Here is a 22138-nt window from a genome sequence, read left to right on the forward strand (position 1 = left end):
CGGAAAAGTATTTTTCCCCACACCAAACAATTGTATGATTTCCCTTCTGTCTCTGTGAAGTTCCGGGAAAACATTAAGATGTGACTTTTGAAAAAAAAAAAGTTTCCTATATTGTTCACAACTGAAGGGGTTTTATCTCTGCTATGGACTTTCTGATGCATTTTTAGCTTTGATTTGCAATGAAAAGGTTTCTCACATTCCACACACTCATAAGGCCACTCACCTTTGTGGACACTCTGGTGTACATGTGAGGCGCTGAGGATTGGGTAAAACATACCCCACAATCCAGGCATTTATATGGTTTTTCTGCAGTGTGGGTTTGCGGATGCATTAAAAGATTCATTTTTTGAGAAAAACATTTTATTACACTCCGAGCAATATATATCCTACATACATACATACATGTTATGTCTCACCTATATTCACAAGTGAGAATACAGAGTTCCACAGTTCAAAATATTCAAACAAAACAAAACCAGACTAAAAAGGGTTAACAGTACTATATTCCAGTCCTTGGCAGACTTCCCGGAATCTGTCTGGTAATTCAGAATGTCCATAAATTACAAAGGCCGCTCCACACGTATCCTTTCGACTCATCAAACACTTTGCTTCCAAGCAAAGTTTGGGAATCAGCACGCCTCCTTAAATCACCTGGATGGGCGTGTCAGTCTCTCTAATCAATGTCTGGCTTGAGCCTCCCTTCAGATTGACGTTTCAGTCTTCTCCTAGTTCTAGCATCAAGCCAAGATCTGTCAGTTTCCCCACTCGAAGCCTCTGACTCATTTTGTGGATCAGTTGCTGGCATGAGCGAAGTCGAAGGTTCTGGGGAGGATTGTCTCTGCGACAATCTCTCATCCTCCTGGCTCACATCTGTGTCCTCTAATAATTCAGACTCCACATTCACAGCAGGCTCCAGCCTTCCATCTTCAGAGTCATCAGAGTCAAAACTCCCAGCAGGATCGATCCTTCCAGTCACAACACTATCCCTCACCGCAGGGCCCTTCCCCTGAGTCTGACGATCAGGATGTGGTTTTGAAGGGAATTGTGCATGATATATTCGAATAAGGTCTGGGGCATGCACCTTGGACACATCCTGCCAAGAGCGAATCTCTGTTTCATTTTCCAGTCTCCCCATGAAGTATTGGAATCGTCCCTTCAGCCATCGTGAATCATAAATTCCGACCACTCTAGTATCCGTAACAGGTTCAGTGCTGAGCCTAGATGGAGAACCTGTATCTTCTGGAGAACGGAGAGTACACGATGGAGTGTCAGGTACTAACAGGGAGCGATGAAAAACAGGGTGAATGCGCATGGAGCGCGGTAGAGTGAGTCGATAAGCCACAGGATTAATAACTGCCTCGATAGGGAAGGGACCAATAAAGCGATGATCCAACTTCCTAATCGGACGATCGACCCAAAGATGTTTCGTTGACAACCACACCTTGTCCCCCACAGCCAACGGAGGCGTCGCTCGACGCGAACGATCTGCAAAACGCTTATAATCTGCTTTCGCTCATTCCAATTGTCTGGAAATTAATTGATGCACAGCATATAACTCCGACAAAAAATCTTGTGCCTCTGGAACTGGAGAATCTGCGATCGACAGGGGGAAAAACCTCGGATGGTAACCCACATTTGCGTAAAAAGGCGTCATGTGGGTGGAGGTGTGCCGAGAATTATTAAAGGCAAACTCTGCCAATGGAAGATAGGTCACCCAGTCGTTTTGTCGTTGATTTACAAAACATCTGAGGTATTGGGCGAGGATGCCAATTACCTTCTCAGTCCCGCCATCGGTTTCCGGATGGTGCGCCGACGCTAAACATACTTGTACTCGTAGTGCGTTCATTAGGCTTTTCCAGAATTGAGCGGTGAACTGAACACCGCGATCTGAAACCACTCTGTCCAGTAAGCCATGTAAACAGAACACGTGTTGTATGAAAAGCCGGGCAGTAACACGAGCCAAGGGTAATCTCCTACATGGGATGAAATGGGCCATCTTAGTGAGCATGTCAACCACCACGAGCACCGTCGTATAACCCGACGAAGGGGGCAAGTGCGTTAGAAAGTCCATGGAGATCGCTCCCCATGGTCTGCCCGGAGTCGGCAGTGGTTGAAGAAGTCCAGGAGGCACACCCGACGCCGCTTTCGCTTGTCGACATTGTACACAAGAAGCGACGTAGGAAAACACATCGTGTCGAACCCGAGGCCACCAAAAAGTCCATGTAACCAAGTGCAGAGTTTTGTGAAAACCAAAATGACCAGCAGCGGGGTTGTCATGACATTGCGTCATGATGAGGGCTCTAAGTGTCCTGGTGGGTACGTACAATAAATCCCGATGACTTAGCAAGCCCTCTTCAAAAGACCATGGGGAATCAGGTCCAACTTCCCCCCTTCTCTGCTGTGTCCACGCGTCTAATCGCTGCGCCTCCCGTATTCGAGCCCGTAAATCTACTGGATCTTGAAGTATGGCCAAGGATTCCGGTGGCAACACCGTTCGTGGAGGAAGAGATATCCTCGGGACCGATATATTCGGGTTTTCTAGACAACGCATCTGCTCTCTGATTCTGTCCACTTGGAACATAAGTGACGGAAAAATTGAACCTTGCGAAAAACAATGACCACCGGATCTGGCGTTGGTTCAACTTCTTGGCGGTAGACAAATGTTCCAAGTTTCGGTGATCCATCCGAACTTCCACCTTGTGTCGAGCCCCCTCTAGGTGATGTCGCCAGGTCTCAAATGCAGCCTTGATAGCCAACAGCTCCTTTTCCCAGATAGTATAATTGCGCTCAGAAGCTGTGAGCTTCCTAGAATAATATGCGCATGGGAAAAGAGGTGCGCCATCCTTCAAAGCTTGCAACAACACCGCTCTGATAGCTACATTAGAGGCATCTGTCTCGACCACAAATGGACGATTCGGATCAGGATGCCTCAATATCGGCTTGGCCACAAAAGCTTTATTTAGAGTTTCAAAAGCCTGTTGTTGTGGAGGCCCCCACCGGAACGAGACCTTCTTGCAAGGAGCTGAGTGATGGGATCCATTAGCTTAGCAAAATCTGGAATGAAGGTCCTATAGTAATTGGCGAACCCCAGGAGACGTTGCACATCCTTTACTCAACGAGGGGCTTCCCAACTACACAAGGCCTCGACTTTTTTAGGGTCCATAGCAATGCCCTCGGGAGAGATGATATGCCTTAAAAACTCTATTGACGACTGAAAAAAGAAACACTTCTCCAGTTTCGCATAGAGTTTATGCTCCCAAAGATGCTGAAGCACTTGACGGACCTGATGAAGGTGGTGATCCCTGGACCAAGAGTATATCAAAATGTCATCCACATACACCACAACAAACCTATCCAGCATGTCCCGAAAAATGTCATTCATCAAATGCTGGAATACCGCGGGAGCGTTGGTCAGACCAAATGGCATGACGGTGTACTCAAAATGGCCATAACGAGTGCCAAACGCCGTCTTCCACTCATCCCACTTGCGCATCCAAACCAGGTTGTAGGCCCCACGCAGATCGAGTTTAGTGAAGATAGTAGCCTCCCGCAACCGCTCCATCAATTCCAGAATGAGTGGCAAAGGATAACTATTCCTCACTGTGATGGCGTTCAACTGGCGGTAATCACAGCATAAACGGAGCTCTCCCGACTTCTTTTTAACAAAAAGAACGGGAGCCGAAAGAGGGGACGACGATGGTCGAATAAATCCCCGCGCCAAGTTTTTATCTAAAAACTCTCGAAGCGCAACCAACTCGGGCTCCGACATGGAGTATAACCGACCCTTGGGCAGTGGAGCATCCGGTATCAGATCCACGGGACAATCATAAGCATGATGCGGTGGTAACTGGTCCGCCTCCTTCTCGCTGAACACGTCAGAGAAGTCCGATAGCTCCGAAGGTATGGGAACAGCAGAAGCGGCGATATCCTGGCCAGCGCAGATATGTCTCAAATGATCCACACATTGGAGACTTGGAAAGGAAATGGCGTTCTGCGCCCAAGCCACCAACGGATCATGCAAACGCAACCAGGACACACCGAGTACCAAGGGGAGATGAAGGTCCGAAGTGATGTAGAAGTTTATCGCCTCCTCATGATCCCCAATAACCATGCGCACTGGTTGGGTGGCGAAACGAATGGGCCCAGACTTGAGCTCATGCCCATCCATTGTTTCCACCTTAATGGGTGGATCTACAGCAACCAATGGGATCCCAAAGTGCGTAGCAAAAGCCCTGTCCATAAAACTGGTTGTAGCCCCTGATTCTACCAACGCCACTGCAGGGATTCCCTCCTTCTGTGACTGTAAAAAGATTCGAGTGTCCAAAAGTAAATGCCGAGGAGGGCCAGGATTCACTTCAGCAATTTGGGGTGGGGGTGTAGAACGTGCCCGACCTAGGGTTTCCCCCGAGGTCGGGCCTACCCCGTTTTCCGACGGGCCAGGAGTTGTTTCAGGCACGGGTCTGCGAGTCCCTCTCCGTTGGCAGGAATTAGCAAAATGTCCCGGACCCCCGCAATAAAGGCACAAGCCTTCCTGAAACCTTCTCGAACGTTCTCGCGCCGTTAAGCGAGGGCGGAGTGCTCCCAACTCCATCGGCTCCTCCGTCTTAACCGTGGTTTGAAAAACTTTCGGTGGCGTGGTTTGTGAATGAGAATGAGAATGTGGTTCCACAATGGGCCGTCTGCTTCCTCGCTGTTGTAAACGGGCTTCAATACGTAAGCACTGTATCACAAGTGCACCCAGAGTTGAAGCCCGCTCTGCATGTACTAACTCATCCTTGATGGAATCAGCCAAGCCCTCCTGAAATGCATCCATGTGGGCCGGTTCGTTCCAGTTAGAGTCCATACAGAGTAAACGAAATTCTGCAATGTATTCCTGCAGGGGGCGTTTCCCCTGATAAATGTCCCATAACCATCTAGCCACAGTTTGAGTTTTAATTGGGTTTTCAAACATAACCCTCATTTGCTGCAGAAAACCTTGAAAATTATCCAACAAAGGGCTATCTTGAATTAACAAGGGAGTAGCCCATTTGGCAGCCTGCCCAGATAAAAGGCTAATAATAAATCCTACCTTAGCCCGGTCATTTGGAAAGTCTTCAGGCCTCAAGGTTATAAATAATTGGCACTGCCCCATAAATGTCGGGAACATGTCCGTTTGCCCTGAAAATTTCTCTGGCATGGATACCGGGCTTTTCCTCAAGGGTGGGGCTGAAGGAGCAGCAGCAGGACTTTGCAAACTTGAAACATGGTTCACCAATTGTGTCACTTGATTTTGGAGTATCTGGTTACTCTGTATCAGTTGATTTATCTGTTGCTGTTGCTGCTCCACCAAACTCTGCAGTTGGGTTTGGTCCATCTTGGTTTGAAGATGGTTTGTTAGGCTTGGAAGCAAAAATGTTATGTCTCACCTATATTCACAAGTGAGAATACAGAGTTCCACAGTTCAAAATATTCAAACAAAACAAAACCAGACTAAAAAGGGTTAACAGTACTATATTCCAGTCCTTGGCAGACTTCCCGGAATCTGTCTGGTAATTCAGAATGTCCATAAATTACAAAGGCCGCTCCACACGTATCCTTTCGACTCATCAAACACTTTGCTTCCAAGCAAAGTTTGAGAATCAGCACGCCTCCTTAAATCACCTGGATGGGCGTGTCAGTCTCTCTAATCAATGTCTGGCTTGACGCCTCCCTTCAGATTGACGTTTCAGTCTTCTCCTAGTTCTAGCGTCAAGCCAAGATCTGTCAGTTTCCCCACTCGAAGCCTCTGACTCATTTTGTGGATCAGTTGCTGGCATGAGCAAAGTCGAAGGTTCTGGGGAGGATTGTCTCTGCGACAATCTCTCATCCTCCTGGCTCACATCTGTGTCCTCTAATAATTCAGACTCCACATTCACAGCAGGCTCCAGCCTTCCATCTTCAGAGTCATCAGAGTCAAAACTCCCAGCAGGACCGATCCTTCCAGTCACAACACATACATATCAGTAGTGAGATTTAAATTTTTTTACTACTGGTTCTGTGGGCGTGGCTTGATGGGTGTGGCAGGGGAAGGATGCGGTAAAATCTCCAGTCAGGGGTGGTATTTGCCAGTTCTCCGAACTACTCAAAATTTGCACTACCGGTTCTCCAGAACTGGTCAGAACGTTCTGAATACCACCTCTGATAAATATATCCTATATATCCTAGTTACAACTATCATACAGCATAATCACTTTTGACTACACCATGTTATACATCCGAATTATAACTATTATTTGTTTAATTCCACCATAATACACTATTACAGTTCTTATTTTGTGCATATCATACTATATTCAAGTACAATTCAATAATAATATTTCTTACATTGTTTATTTTTACATATTTCCCTAACTCTGTATTTATTTTTATTTGGTTGATCTTCTTTCATTTTTCAACCCTAATCCCTGTATCTATTATATATCCAATTATACAGTTTGCCCCATGTTAGGTAGAACTCTGATTCCTCTTCGTCCTTCAGTTCCATTGTAAGCCTGTCAGTTCAGAACATTCTAATTTTTTTTATTACCTCCTCCTCTGTGGGAGTCCTTTCACTTTTCCAGTTTTATGCGTATAGGATCCTAGCTGCAGTTATTACACGTATGATGAAATATGAGAGTCTTTTATTGTATTTCCCTGCAATTATCCCTAATAAAAATAGTTCTGGTTTCAGGTCTATTTGTTGTTTTGTCATCCCTTCCAGCCAATTCTATATCTTCAATTTTGAACCATCCAATGATAAACTATGTGAATCAGGAGAAAAAGTTGTTTGTTACCCTTACAGAACTTAGTTAGACACACTAACCAAAGAAATATTACAGAGGAAATTGATTATTCTTGAAATGGAAGTCAGACTGTTGGCCTGAGTTAAAGCCCTCAGTATAAGTCCTTGTTTGTAGGGCGGTTTTGGCTGCAGGGAGCCATGAGAACAGATAACAGATAATCAGAGTTGGAAGGGACCTTGTAGGTCATGTAGTCCAGGGGTCGCCAACCTTTTGGACCTCAGGGACCACCAAACTCATAATTTTGGATCCCAGGGACCACTAACTGGTTCTGTGGGTGTGGCCTAATTTGTGGGTGTGGCTTGGTGGTCATGTGACTGGCTGGGCATGGCTTGTATGTAAATATTATAAATATTTATATAAATATTGAATTTTTTATTTAAAAAAGAGCAACTTTTACCCAAAATCAGGCAAAGCAGGCAGGCAGATTGTGTTGCTCACAGAATCACAGATTCATTCAGAAATCTATCTATCTGCCATTGGCTAGGTCAGTCTGTCACATAAAATTTGCTAGCAAGCAAACTCACAAAATTAACTCACAACACACCATGTATGTAAATATTGATTTTTTTATATAAAAAAGCAACTTTTATCCAAAATCAGGCAAAGCAAGCAGATTGAGTTTCTCACAGAATCATTCAGTGATCTATCTATCTACTATTGGCTAGCTCAGTCTCTCAAATTTGCTTGCTGTGAGTCTGCCCTGAATTTGCTTGCAAGCAAACCTTCAGCAAACCCGTCCTAAGGGAGGTTCAGCTGTGCTTAGCTAGAAAGCAAGAAATCCAACCATTTCCTGCTTCCTAGCTAATCTAAATCTCCCGGCACAGCAGAACAGCTGATGGTCAGAAAAAGGAAAAACAGCAACTTAGCAGACAAGTTTGGCAGGTAAGGAGTGAGTGGGCGAGGAGGGTTCCTGCGGGCCATGTGGGCTGAGCAGCCTTGTGTTTCTGCGCAGCCTGGATTAATCGCTTTTGGTGGGGGGTGCTCTGGGGTGAAATTTCTCTGCGGCCCACCAAAATTTCCTCATGGCCCATCAGTGGGCCGCGGCCCACAAGTTGGTGACCACTGATCTAGTCCAACCCCCCGCCCAAGCAGGAGAAAATAAGAAAAATTATACTTACTAAGGGATAAGAGAAGGGTGCTTATTTAAATCATTGTAATTCTATCTAAATATTAATGACTTAGCTCTTGTCTCTAAGGTGGAAAGACCCATATCTGATGCTATTAGTTACTCATAGCAGTTGCAAACTTGAAGGCCTGACTTTGAGAGTTCATCTAAATCACCTAAGGTGCCCTCCACCTTCAGAAACCCCAGAAGAAAAGTCCAACAAAGTCATTGTTCCTGGTTCCCATGAAGTGAGAGGAAGAAAGAAGAGACATTCCTAAGTAACTTTGGAAATACCTACCAAGCTTAAAGCATTCCAAAGCCCAGGAGATGGTTCATATGTGCCCTCTCTTAAAGGGTTACTTAAGGCAAATATTGGCTAACCTATGTGTTGAGGAAATGGAACAGTTTAAAAACATTAATATTAATTATTCATTTATTTTATTGTTTAGTGATTTGTTTTTAAATAACCTCAATTGTCAAACATGCAAGCAAAGCATACAAACCAACAATAATTGCAACCAATAATTAAAGTCATGAGACTAAGAAACAATTTCATTATCAGGTCCCTATTTTTATCATTAGATGTTGCTTAGTGTTTAGATCTCATATTAGGATAAGAATGAAGCATTTGGGAAGAAGATGCAGCCCAGCAGTCCAGCACCGGAGACCAAAATGGAGAAGACTTGCACAGCCAACATAGATTTTCCTTTGGTGCTCAGCAGTGGTGGGATTCAATTTTTTTTACTACCGGTTCTGTGGGTGTGGCTTGGTGGGCATGGCAAGGGAAGGATACTGTAAAATCTCCAGTCAGAGGTGGTATTTGCCGGTTCTTTGAACTACTCAAAATTTCCGCTACTGGTCCTCAAGAACTGGTCAGAACCTTCTGAATACCACCTCTGATGCTCAGGTAGTGAGCATGAAAGAGACCCAGACACTGCAGAAGACCAGCATGCCGAAAGTTATCAGTTTGGCTTCATTGAAGACCCCAGTCAGGTTCCTGGCTAGAAAAGCCACTATGAAGTAAATGACAGTTAAGAAACCATATACCTTGGAACAACATAAAACATGGTAACAGAGCCTTTGTTGTATCGAAGGATGATCTCTTCAGGCTGGGAATGCATGTCAGAGTCAGGAAATGGGGAGAAACTCTCAGCCATATGACATAGATATTGACATCAGAATAAGAAAGGTTGATGGAGTTGGCCAAGCTCTTCCCCAACCATCTTCTCATCCTTGTATCAACCTTTTAAATTCTCAAGACTCTTTTTTTATTGCTATGAACTCAAGATGGACTGAGATGTATATATTTTTGTATAATTTGGCATTTTGGGATGCTGCTGCTGTTATTATATTAGTATTGTTGTTATTATTATTATCATCATGCTTGGGATGGTAATATTGTTGTGGGTGGCATTTTCTTATTTTTGAGAGCAGTGCATCAGATTTTCATTTTAATATGTGCCATAGTGTACACAAGAAAATGACAATTAAGGGTATTGAATTCAAGCCAGTTTAATGCAGACTTCCAGAGACTATGTCATGGGCATCTGAAAAGCCTTGTAGAGTTGGAAGGATGAGCAACATAAAGGGACATTATATCATCCTTAGTGGATATGTAAAAAGCTTTAAAAATGGTTTCAAACTCATATATAGATACAGAGGATTTTAAAGAGAAATGTTCCATTTAGGCTCAAATGTTTCATTTGAGGATTGGTGAATAAACAATTCAAAAAATGCCATCTAAGATAGTTTCAATATATCATTACTGTGGCAAGATTATTATAGGCAGAAAGTTGGGAAGATTCAGCACCACCCACTATGAAGGAATGGTTGTTGAAATTGACAGAACTTGCTGAGATGGACAAACTGACCTTTTTGACATATCAACAAAATTCTCATTGCAGAAGTGACATATTTCAAAAACCTGAGTATGATAACTTAGACTTCAGGTAGGCTAAGGACAGTGGACAAATATTTGTTTTATTTATTTTATTTTATTTGGTTTGTCAATTGCTTACAAGATAATAGGTATAAGTAAAAACATAGTTATGAATACATGGACACATATAAGAAAAATAAAAGAAACAATAGGACAGGGACGGTAGGCACGTTGGTGCGCTTATGCATGCCCCCTACAGACCTCTTAGGAAAGGGGTGAGGTCAATAGTAGAGTCTAAGGTTAAAGTTTTTGGGGTTTAGGGAAGAAACCACAGAGTCAGGTAGAGTATTCCCAACATTGACCACTCTGTTGCTGAAGTCCTATTTCCTGCAATCAAGTTTGGTGCGATAAATCTTGAGTTTGTATCTATTGTTTGCTCTTGTATTGTTATGGTTGAAGCTGAAGTATTCATTGACAGGTAGGACATTGCAATGTATGATTTTATATACTATACTTAGATCGGACTGAAGGCGGCATAGTTCTAGGTTTTCTAGGTCTAGAATTTCAAGTCTGGTGGCATAAGGTATTCTGCAATGAGTAGAGGAGTGGAGAACTCTTCTTGTGAAATATTTCTGGACTTTCTCAACTGTGTTAATATCAGATATGTAATGTGTGTTCCAGACTGATGAGCTGTATTCGAATATTGGTCTAGCAAATGTTTTGTATGCTCTAGTTATTAGTGTAATATTACCAGAGAAAAAGCTACGTAAGATTAGGTTAACAACTCTTAATGCCTTTTTGGCTATGTAGTTACAGTGGGCTCTAGCACTTAGGTCATTTGAGATGAGTACTCCAAGATCCTTGACAGAGTTTGGATCATCAACAAGGTCTTGACTATTCAGCCTGTATTTTATATTCTGATTTTTTTTTTGCGACTATGTAAGACAGAGCATTTATTTCTTGAGATTTGAAGTTGCCATTTCTTTGACCATTCTGATACATACTCGAGGTCTTTTTGAAGGGTAGCAGTGTTGCTTGTGGTGTTGAATGGCTTTACATCGTCAGCGAAGAAAACGCAGATTATGATTACAGAGGTAATTTATGTAGAGTATGAAGAGAGTTGGTCCTAGAAGACTGCCTTGGGGGACAGCCCTGTTGGCAGGTAAAGAATTTGATAGGACGCTCCCAATTTTGACCATTTGCTGTCTGTTTGACAGGAATGCTTCTATCCAGTTATGCAGGTGTCCAGAGATAACATAAGATTTTAGTTTTAGGAGTAGTTTGTTGTGTACCACTGAATCAAAGGCTTTACAGAAGTCTATGTAGATTGCGTCTATTGCTTTGCCCAGATCGAGTTGTGTAGTCCATATGTTTTTGCAGTGTAAGAGTTGCAGATTACATGATAGTTTTTTTCTGAAACCAAATTGTTTATTAGAGAGTAGGTTGTTTGTCTCTAAGTGGAGGATGATGGATTGGTTAATAATTAATTCCATAACTTTACAGGTGACGCAGCATAAAGAGATTGGTCGGTAATTTTCAACTAGGCTGGGGTCTCCCTTTTTGAAGATGGGGATGACTGTGGCTTGTGACCATAGTTTTGGCAAGGAGGTGGTCCTGAAAGATTTTTCAAAGATTATGCTTAGAGGTTCGGCTATGGCAGTGCATAGCTTTTTTAAGAAGTAGGCACATATTCCATCCGGTCCAATAGATAGAGATGGTTTTAGATTGTGTAGTGCTTTTTCAACATTGTCTACTGTAAAATTGATATGTATTAGATCATTGTAGTAGTCTGTGGTTCGACTAGGAAATACTGGGCATGATCCATTGCTGTTTACAAATACTGAGCCAAAGATTGTGCTAAAGAGGTTGGCTTTAATAGTGTCATCGTTGCAGTCTTCACCATTAGGTCCTGTCAGGGGTGGGATGGACCTTGAGTCTTTTAGTTTGTTGTTTACAAAATTGTAGAAAGCGAGGGTGGAATTGGTGGCATAAATTTTTGTATCGGCTTTTGAAGTTGGCAACGTGACCAGATTTGTTTTTCCGCCAAAGTGATCTCTTTTATATATATTTTACATATATCTTTTATAGTGCCTTGAGGATTAAAAAAATCACTATCTTCCAAATACCCTTTAATTATTTCAAACAAAATCATTGGCCTATTATATATGGAGAATATGCTTGGGTCATTTTCTAGGTGTGGCCTATTGGAAAATGTTCAGACTTAAATTTCCTCTGTCTCACATTTCTACATTTCTTTTGGTCGTAAGCTGCTCTTTCGTATTCAGGTGTGGTTTCAGAATGATAATGTAGCATTTGGGGATGAAGATGCAGCCCAGCAGACCAGCACTGGAGGCCAGGATGGAAAAGACCTGCACAGCCACCATGTATTTCCCTTTGGTGCTCAGGTAGGTGGGCACAAAACTCACCCAGACACTGCAGAAGACCAGCATGCTGAAGGTGATCAGCTTGGCTTCATTGAAAGTCCCAGGGAGGTTCCTGGCCAGGAAAGCCACCGTGAAGCAGATGGCAGCCAAGATACCCATGTAACTAAGGCTGACGTAGAACATGATGACAGACCCTTCGTTGCATTGCAGGATGATCCCTCCAGGGTGGGAGTGAAGGTCAGAGTCAGGGAATGGGGGAGAAACTCCCAGCCAAATGAAGCAGATGATAATTTGAACAGCAGAACAAGAAAGGATGATGGAGTTGGCCAAGCTCTTCCCTAACCATCTCTTCATTTGGTTTCCTGGTTTTGTGGCCAGAAAAGCCAGCACCACTGTGATCGTTTTGGCCAGGAGAGAAGAAATTGCAACTGAGAAGATGATGCTGAACACCGTTTGTCGTAGAAGGCAGGTGACTTTCCTTGGTTGACCAATGAAGAAAAAAGAAGACAAGAAGCAAAGCTGGAGGGAGATCAGGAGGATATAAGAGAGGTCCCGGTTGTTGGCTCTGACAATGGGAGTTTCTCGGTATTGAATGAATACGATTAAAATAAGGCCTGTGCTTAGGAACAAAATTAAGGCAAAAGAGACCAGGGTGATACCCAGATGTTCTTCATAAGACAGGAAGGTTAGAATTTTGGGGATACATTGGACTCGATCCTCATTTGGATATTGATCATCCAGGCACTTGGTGCATTTTTCTGTGTCTGAAAATACCAAAAGGATTATTGATTTTAACAATCTCCCAATTTACATTTTAAGAAGTAGCTTCTTAGGACAACAGTTGACATTTCCAAATGCATTTTTAACACTTTCCCAAAACAAAGATAGCAAGAATACGTCTCCCTCCCTCCCTCCTTCCCACCCTCCCTCCCCCTCTCCTTTGCCCCTGTCTCTCCATCTCCCCTGTCTCTCTCTCTGTCTCTCACACAAACTGTATGAGTGTGTGTGTGTGTGTGGGGGGGGGATTGCTCAACCAAGGTGTAGACACTGCTTACATAAACTTACTACAATTAATATATGAGCCCCCACTGATCTATAGATTTTGGAAACACTTAGGACTGGAAGAATTTCATGTTAATGTTCAGAACCTCTATTTGAGCACACAGTACTAGAGGATAATAATCAATTAATCTTTTTAGGTACACTTTCTGAGTCCTGCAATACATCAATTTTTTTATATACTGGACTCTGTGGATGTCCATCTGATGAAATTTAGAAACCTGGCGGAAAAAGCTAGTCATGAAAATAGTCTGGAATTATCTATCACCGGAGCAGTGGTAAGAGGAACCTGCGGTATCAGTGGTTAATAATCAGCTAAACACAAGGAAACCAAGAAAAGTAAAGTCCAGATTTGGACTTTAATAGATCTGATTTCAACCAACTTAGAGAGTGCTTGTTGTGGGAAACCGCAGCTTTGATTTTCATGAAAATACTGTGGATGAATCTATTGAGGTAATTCCCCGTTAGGAGAATGAGCGCATACAGGGAGACGTATTTGAGAGAAGTGTTTGAATAATACACACACAGAACACAGATACACTGTACAGTAAATGTAGGTTTTACTTCCAGAAAGGTTTAAGCAAAGTCCAAAATAAGCAATCCAAAGTCATTCACAAGTAAATCAGTCAGTTTTCAATCCGGGGATAATTCAATAACAAAGGCCAGTGTCAAAAACAGTTCAGTATCAGACTTACATTAAATCCATGAATATCAGTCAATTAGGAAAAATGGAGGAACAGCAATACTTTCCAACAGAAGGAAACAGAGACTGAGACACACTCTCTTCTGAGATTAAGACTAAGACAAACCAGGTTTCTCACTCCATCTTATGGCTGTTTGAGTAACCACTCCCAATTGCAGTTTTTAGCATGCTCTTAAAGAGACAGAATTAAAATGTCTATCCTGGTTTATATATTTCTAACCCAAATACCTGTTAGGTGACTCATATTCCTAACAGAATCTACTCCCACAAAACCTGCTCTTTTCTTTGATGTCATCCACCTTCCTGAGTGGAGATGGTCCCTTCCGGACAAGGAATGCAGTCATAGCAGCAAACTGGTTCTCCTTCTCGAGACCGCTTGACAAATCCAGGATGACAATTTCCCACACATTGGGACTGAGGCAGAGACTAAGCAGACAAACAATGAGTGCCAAAGAAAATATGTTAGAATTCATCATCCTGGAAAATGGAGGTGAACATGAGTATTAATCAGAATAGAGGTGGAAGGCCCCTTGAAGATCTTCTAGTCTAGCCCCTCGCTCAAGCAGGAGACCCTATACCATTTCAGACAAGTGACAGTCCAGTCACTTCTTAAAAACCTCCAGTGATGGAGCAACCTACAACATCTGAAGTGAAGCTATTCCATGGTTAATTGTCCTCACTGTTCGGAAGTTTCTCCTTTGTTCCAGGTTGCTAAATAGTAGCTTCACCTAGTTAATATAAAACTCTCTAACTAGTTACAAATATTTGCAGGAGATGCAACTATTGACATATTCTGCATTTAGTTAATCCCTTTTGCTTTTGGAATAAAGGACTTTTCTACTTAATTAAGTCTGGAGGGATGGAATTAAAATCTTAAGCATTAATTGAAAACCAGTGGTTCTTTTTTTCATGATTGTATCAACATTAATTCTTCCATTCTTCAATGTATCCATGACTTCAAGTATGATAGTGTATTCATGTTAAATTTTATAATATTTTTTCCTAAAAGATTTATTAAAGTTTTATTCTGTTAGATTGATAAAAGTAGAATAAAACTGTGGTGAAGAAAGAAACATATGACTGGTAGGATCTGCAAAGGATTCTTAAAGGCTATAAAACATTGCAAAGCTTCTCCCCTTTGAAAGTGGTCTATAGTAGTCTCCCGGTTAAGACATAAGAACATCTATATTTCTCCCACCTTGTTGCGCAATTTCAGCCATGACAGAATATCTCTATTGATAATAAATCTCTGTCTTTCAAAACTCCCCAATTGCTTGTCAATTGGATCCAACTGGGGAAGAAGCACCCAACTTATGACGTTCAGATCTGCAGCTACATCTCCATTTTGGTCTAGGTGCAATTTCCAATGGGAAATATTGCAAAACTCATTCTTCTCCAGAAATGGATGGAACTAGAATAGGAAAAAACCGGGAATTTTAAAAGCAGAAATTTGGTTTCTTATCCCAAGTGATCTTTTCACATTTGAATCTTTCTACAGTTGTCTAATTTGCAAATATGGTGAGTTGGGAGAGCAGTTGTTACCACTATCTTCAAAAGTGAAAAGGAATCAGATAAATTGGTCAATGATATATTGAAAAAAGTATGCATTGACAAAATATATAATTGACCAAATTTGTCTATTAAAGAGAACATTTAGAACACATCACAAATAAAGAGAGCAAAGAAACAAATGAAAATATTCAGAAATTTCTTGGAAAAAACAGAGTGATTATCAGAAACTATGGCATTCTCAAGAAGAAAGTTGCCAGGCTAATCTTCCAGGAAGACCAGATGGGAAATATGACTATCTGAGCTTATTCTACATTATTTTAAGGGTACATTAAGAAATGCTTGCAAATCCTATTGTACAAATCTCCCACCAACTATTTTTACAACCTGGAAAGTTAGAGGGATCCTTAAACATTTTTATTTTTATGTGCATGCCATTTTTATTATTTATACATATAGCTCAATGCTGCTATTTTTTTCTTTCTATTTTCCCTGCAAAATCTACCCTCTATGGTAAGTTGGGCTGACTGTCCAAAGTCCAAAGATTGTGCTCCATGAGGAAGAAGCTGTCCTGAAGAAGGGAAGGTCTGCATCAGGTGTTGCAAACCAGCCAGGAAGGATGAGTAGGGTATATAAACAAGAGAAGACACTTTCTGGTTGATGACTCAACTGTAGGAGGTGTCTGTTTAGGAAAGGATGTGGACAGGGTCTCTCAGGGGTAATGCAACCCCATCCAGAACTAAATATGTTAAATTACTGGATCTTGAAGATCCAAGCGGAAGAAACCATTTGGTCTTGCTTGGCTCTTGACCCCCACGCCCTCCACACAATATTATTCTCTGAGTGATTAGATTGGCCAAGCTTTGGTAGCATAAGGAGAAGGTTCCCCTCCTTCTCCCTTGGAGTGTCATGCCCTTGTTGGAGTCTGATTCTGAGGGGGAGATTGAGCAGTTGACAGGGAGTGGGAGTGTGGCTCCGGTGGCTGTGGAAGAAATGGGGGAGGGGCACAGTCCAACTGGGCATTCAGAGGAAGACCCAGGGTCATCCCCTCTTCATCCTAGGGCACGCAGGGAGGAATGGAGAAGGGAGCAGCATGGCTTATGAGAAAGAAAAAGGCCCTGATCCCTTTCATTAGTTGCAGCTGGGAGAACAGGATATAAGAAGGGCGTTTGCACACAGCTCTTTGCTGGAAGCAAAGCATGCATTTTCTTCATAGAAGCTTATCTGGGTTTTGGCGTCCTCCCAATTGTGGGTGCTGTGTTCTCCTTTGAAAGTCTGCAATTTATCATCCTGACCTGCCGTGTTAATTACTTCAGTGTGGTTTGTGTTGGTTTTTTTATTTCTAATTATCTTTACTTTGGGTTCGGACTGCATTTCTGCCCTTCGTAGACTGTTTTTTTGAAGAATTTGATATCCAGCTGAGGATAATTGGACATTGGGGCCAAGTTGGAGGCCTGAAAGGGAATTTATTCTACTTTGGTGACTTTGTTATTTTTGTGACACACCCTGGGTTATCACATGGAGTTTCATGGATCCTGGTAGGGACTCCATACCTGCCACGGCTGCAGCCTCGGAGCCTCCAATGTCTTTTCACTCCTCTTGCTTCTCCTCCTGGATCTGGATGAATATGCAGCTTTCAAGGCATAGGCCAGAGTCCTAATAACACTGTGCAGATGGAGGTGAAAAGAGATCCATATCCTTCTCCTTTCCTCTACGACCCTCAGTAGTGCTCTCTGGCTGCATCTTTTCCGACCTTTGACAGAAAAAACATGCTTTGAAATAGAACATCGAAAATATCTATTTTCCAATTGCACAAAGAGTTTGGTTCCAAAGGGATCATCTTCTGGCCTTTTCTTTTCCTGAAAAGCAAAGCTCCAAATACTATGGACATATTTGTAAAGGTCCTCCCGTCTCAATACCAAATGATTGATGCTTTCTAGTATCCAGACTTTCCCTTCGATAGGTCCCGGAACACCTTCAAACGTCAACTGCAAAGTATGAATTCTGTCCCAAGCATTAACATGCTCTATGTAGTTCACAAAGACATTGACTTGTCTCCATTTAGAGATGGCATCCCTGAGCGGTGTTGTATGTCCAATCACTGAGAATCGTTGTGATATAACAACACAAATTCCATTGTGGACAAGCATAGGAATAAAAGTCCTCATGAAATTCTCTCCCTCCTCTGTGTCTGAAGCAAAGACACCAATCAAGGACCACTTGAAATGAAGGAGCAGTTGGACAATTGCTGGATATGTGATTCCTTTTTTTGGGGAGAATCCGGTAGAAAAAAGGAAATTGACTTTTATCACTCAGAGTCTCTGAAACAATTGCATCACTGATCTGCAAAAGCAATGGAGAATGCTATGCTGTATTTGTGGTCAGTTCAAGTCCAAAATGCTAGATTTTAATAAATCCAACTTGCTACTCATAAACATGTTAGAATAGTATGTTGTTAATTACTCAAACAAAATCAAGATACAGGATATGGAATACAGAATGCAAAATACAGAATACAGAACATTAGCAAGACTGTGCAAAAAAATTAAAAAGAAATTGAAAAGAAAAATAAATAAAGCAAATCTTATTTCTGTACCATGTTAGAAGTAAAAGGAAACCAGGCCCCTAAAGAACACAGTGGCTGGACAGTGGACACCATCAAACATGACACCAGCCAGACCATAGAACAACTTAAAGAAGTACTACAAGATCAGATGATGCAGAGAGATCTGGGCCCAAATCATACTCTCACTCATGTGCTTCTATAAAGAGCTTGGATCAGGGGCAGCCATTTTGTAGTTCCATTTTAAGAACAATCCTCCATAATATTTTTCTGTTTAGTATGTTGGATGCTACAGTGAGATCTATAAAGGCAGCAAATCAGTGTTTCCCCAGTTTTGCAATTGTGTGGTTCAAGACAAAACAATTGTGAGCAATGGATTGACTCCAAAGTTTGCTTGTTCTTCTGCAAAGGAATGAGCTTTCTAAAAAATTCAGTCTCAGTTCTACTCAGGAGAACCCTAGCATATATTTTAGCCACAGTATCTATTAGATGAATGGGCCAGTAGCTGCTATGTTCTTTTTTATTCCTCACTGTCACATGTGTGTAGCAGAAGCCCCCAAAGTAATGAGGAAGGTGTCATAAGAGGATATTGATGATTTCCACCCCTCCCCACATTGTATCTCAATCCATGCCCATGACACCTATAAAGACCATGGTGGAAAGCAGTTCTTCAATTCCATAGACAAAATATGGTTGGATCTATCGCTCACTCACAACCTCCATATTCACTTTACCAGATAGAGAAGCACACACACACACACAAACACACACACACACACACACACAAACCTGTGGGACTTTGTAGGTGCCTACTAATGTTGACATTTGAATGGAGGTTTCTCTCTTAGCTCCATCAACAAGAGCCAAAAGGTTCTCCTTCCTTCCACAGCTGTAGTTGGGGACATTGGCTTGTCCAGTGGAGAGCATGTCCAGCAAGGCTTCTGAAGTAGCAAGGGTGCTGGCATAGTTGTCATGGATGTTGTAGCCAAGTGTGAGATTGTGCAGGAGCTGGGGATTCTTATTGACCATTTGAATGGCAAAAATCAAGATTAGTTGTTTAAAATAATTTGTCCTACTGTAAAAAAAAATGTTCATATTATTAACATCATCATCAAGAAGAACCACAAAACTCTTTTTTTCAGTTTACTCCTCTTTGTCTCCACAAGCCTATTGTGTCTTAAGCCAATATAGATCGAAAGCTAAAGGCAAATGATAGCCGCACATCAGCAGATAATTTTTATCAGCATTGAGAAGATGGGATAGAGAGAGTCAGTGGTGGGATTCAAATAATTTAACAACCGGTACTCTGCCCTAATGATTTTTTCCAACAACCACCAAACTGCTCAGAAAGTTAACAACTGTTTCTCATGAAGTGATGCGAACTGGCTGAATCCCATCACTGGAGAGAGTCCTCCACCACAGTTAAGAATACACAATTATTTGCAGCAGTCCTAATTATTAATTTTCCCAGTAACCTGTATTCAAAACCATTCAGTTATTAAAGTAGAAGTACCATAAAATGACGAGGAAGTTCCATAAATGGCCCATAAAGTAAAGATCAAGTATTGAATATGGCATCCATCAGTGGTTACATAAATATGGAAATGAGGTAGGCAGAGGACCCTACAACCCTTCCAATCATTCTTTTAAAGCAAACTCAGTATTCAAGTGATGAAGTCAGTATTGAATGAGAATGGATAAATAATCTGGACTTGTTTCAGGTTTCATTTGCCTCACATTTGGTTTTTGAGTCTCTTCCACAAAAGAAGACAAAAGCAGAAAGTCATGAAAATAAGGAGGATTCAAGGAATTAGACAGGTCCTGCAATATATAGGAGTCAGTGAAATAAAGAGTATTAAGACCTCAAATGGAAGACATGCAACCCCATTAGAATAGAATAGAATAGAATAGAATAGAATAGAATAGAATAGAATAGAATAGAATAGAACAGAACAGAATAGAATAGAATAGAATAGAATAGAATAGAATAGAATAGAATTCTTTATTGGCCAAGTGTGATTGGACACACAAGGAATTTGTCTTGGTGCAAATGCTCTTAGTGTATATAAAAGAAAAGATACATTCATCAAGAGTCAAGAATCATAAGGTACAACACTTATTAATAGTCATAGGGCACAAATAAGCAATCAAATCATACTAGGAAACAGTCAATATAGATTGTAAGGATACAAGCAATATAGATCGTAAGGATACAAGCAAAGTTACAGTCATACAGTCACAAGTGGGAGGGGATGGGTGATAAGGAGTGATGAGAAGATTAACAGTAAAAGTAGTGCAGACTTTGTGAATAGTTGGACAGTGTTGAGAAAATTATTTGTTTAGCAGAGTGATGGCGTTCAGGAAAAAAATATTTGTGTCTAGTTGTTCTGGTGTGCAGTGCGTCGTTTTGAGGGAAGGAGTTAAAACAGTTTATGTCCAGGATGTGAGGGGTCTGTAAATATTTTCACATCCCACTTTTTGAGTCGTGCAGTATACAGGTCCTCGATTGAATCATACTGAATAACTTACGAGCGAGACTGACTAGAAGGAGCCATGTCAAAAGGCAGTGTTCTAGGTGATGATGTTGTTTCAGTGGTGACTATACCAACAAAATGGTCACCTGCCCTATAAAAGTTCCACGGTTTTTTCCCATCCCGGGTATCAAAATTCAACGGGCATTTCATTCTAAGCTTCTCAGAGACTACCCGAGACACCAGCAGCATTAAAAGCAGAAGATTCATAATGTATAGGACTGAATCAATCCCCTTCCTGTTTCTAAACAAGAACAAAAAGAATTCTATTGAATTCAAACCACCCTCACTTTCCTGATTCAGACAGAGACAAATCAATCTTTGTTGGAAAGGAGAAAAAGGTGCATTCAAGAGCACAAACGCGGCCTCTCCCAAAATGTGTGCCACATAGAGTGTGAGCTGTGGCATTTATCCTTTTCTGATGTTAGATAGTTTTTTGGTTCCTTCAATCTGATGTTCACATCAAAGGCAGTCACTGTAGCAGAATATGTCTCAAAGACCAGGATGGTGATAATTACAGTGAGAAATAATTTCTCCTCTGGGGATCCTGAAGTTCTTCCAAGACTCCAAGTGCAGAGGGTCAGCTGGAGAATAGCATTTAAGTGGAAAATGACAAATATACCCCTGAAGGTGTTGTAGGCCCTCCTGTCAGGACGTGCCTAGAAAGTGATGCTAGTTCAAAACCCAGGTAATTGACTTCTGCTGCTCTTCATTATGGAGTCTTGTCTCCAGAGGCTGCTGGAGAAGGTCACCCAGAGCTATGGAGTTTGATTAAACTCTCGGTTCATGATGCAACTTTAATCCTGCCTTTCTTCTTACGCAAACCCTGCCTAATATTAACAGTAGGGTCTTTTTCTGATTTTTCTTTTCTATTAGATCTCCATTTTTCAATCCTAAATTGGAACTGATTTTAACATTTCATTTCCCATCAGTTGCGGAAATGTCAGTTGTTGGATAAGAGCCGAGTAAGAGGCAGGAAAGTGACAGCTTGTGGACCAAATCATTGGGTATATAAAGAAAAAGTTGTAGAGTGGAATCGTTTTCCTTTCCCCCGCCCTTCACATCTCTGTGTTGTCCTTCCACATTCATATTAGCTACTGGGTATCTTTATATTTTGAAGTTTCCTATTTATCAAATAAAACATGGTTTTGTGAGATCTGCAGCTGGGACACTGGCAGTGCCCACTGTGTAGTGGATGGTGCAACCTGATTTTTTGTCATGCTTACCAGAAATTGGCTTGGGGGTAAACTGTTGGTCCCCCTTTTTTTTGTGGGTGGAGAGGAGCCGTTTTGGCCTTCCAATCTCTGAGATTGTGTGTAAACTCTCCCCAAAATACTGCCAAGAGGTTGGTAGGTGTGGTTGGAGTCGCCATATTCCTGAATAATACCAAAAGTGCTTTTTCAAGAGGCAACTGGATTTGGCCTCTTTCTGGTTTTTCTCTGAAGATGTTTTGCTTCTCATATTCTTCAGCTCTGAGGGGATAGTGGGGGATGGAAAGATTTATACTCCTTGCAGACTCCTTGTTTATACTAACAGATAATCAAAGTTGGAAGGGACCTTGTAGGTCATCTAGTCCAACCCCCCACCCAAGCGGGAGACCCTACA

At 41.7% G+C, this 22138-nt stretch overlaps 2 protein-coding genes and 1 long non-coding RNA gene across 3 annotated transcripts in view; all 3 read right to left on the reverse strand.

The window, feature by feature from the left end:
- Window positions 1-22138, reverse strand: part of LOC148131720 (vomeronasal type-2 receptor 26-like) — a 58244-nt gene that overhangs the window by 13388 nt on the left and 22718 nt on the right. The gene's annotated exons all lie outside the window — the stretch shown is intronic.
- LOC148131722 (vomeronasal type-2 receptor 26-like) lies at window positions 11874-17182 on the reverse strand. The gene is made up of 5 exons (XM_087958825.1): window positions 17178-17182; window positions 16993-17095; window positions 15129-15341; window positions 14230-14356; window positions 11874-12932 (listed from the first exon to the last, which is right to left on the reverse strand). The coding sequence occupies exons 1-5, from the start codon at window positions 17180-17182 to the stop codon at window positions 12022-12024; spliced, it is 1359 nt and encodes a 452-aa protein (XP_087814951.1). The 3' UTR covers window positions 11874-12021.
- LOC148131723 (uncharacterized) lies at window positions 17190-20812 on the reverse strand. Its single transcript, XR_015747110.1, has 3 exons — window positions 20532-20812; window positions 18792-19077; window positions 17190-17782 (listed from the first exon to the last, which is right to left on the reverse strand). It is a non-coding gene; the product is annotated as an uncharacterized LOC148131723 (long non-coding RNA).

The sequence above is a fragment of the Notechis scutatus genome, chromosome 2 (genome assembly GCF_049901735.1).
Source record: "Notechis scutatus isolate UNSWTSFEM ecotype Mainland chromosome 2, rNotScu1.2, whole genome shotgun sequence".
NCBI classification, from domain to species: Eukaryota; Metazoa; Chordata; class Lepidosauria; order Squamata; family Elapidae; genus Notechis; species Notechis scutatus.

Coding starts and splice junctions, on each gene's coding strand:
- LOC148131722 (XM_087958825.1), bottom strand. Junction 15,342..16,992: donor CGAGGCTGCAGCCGTGGCAG/GTATGGAGTCCC, acceptor TTCCTATTCTAG/TTCCATCCATTTCTGGAGAA. Junction 14,357..15,128: donor GGCTGAAATTGCGCAACAAG/GTGGGAGAAATA, acceptor TTGTCTGCTTAG/TCTCTGCCTCAGTCCCAATG.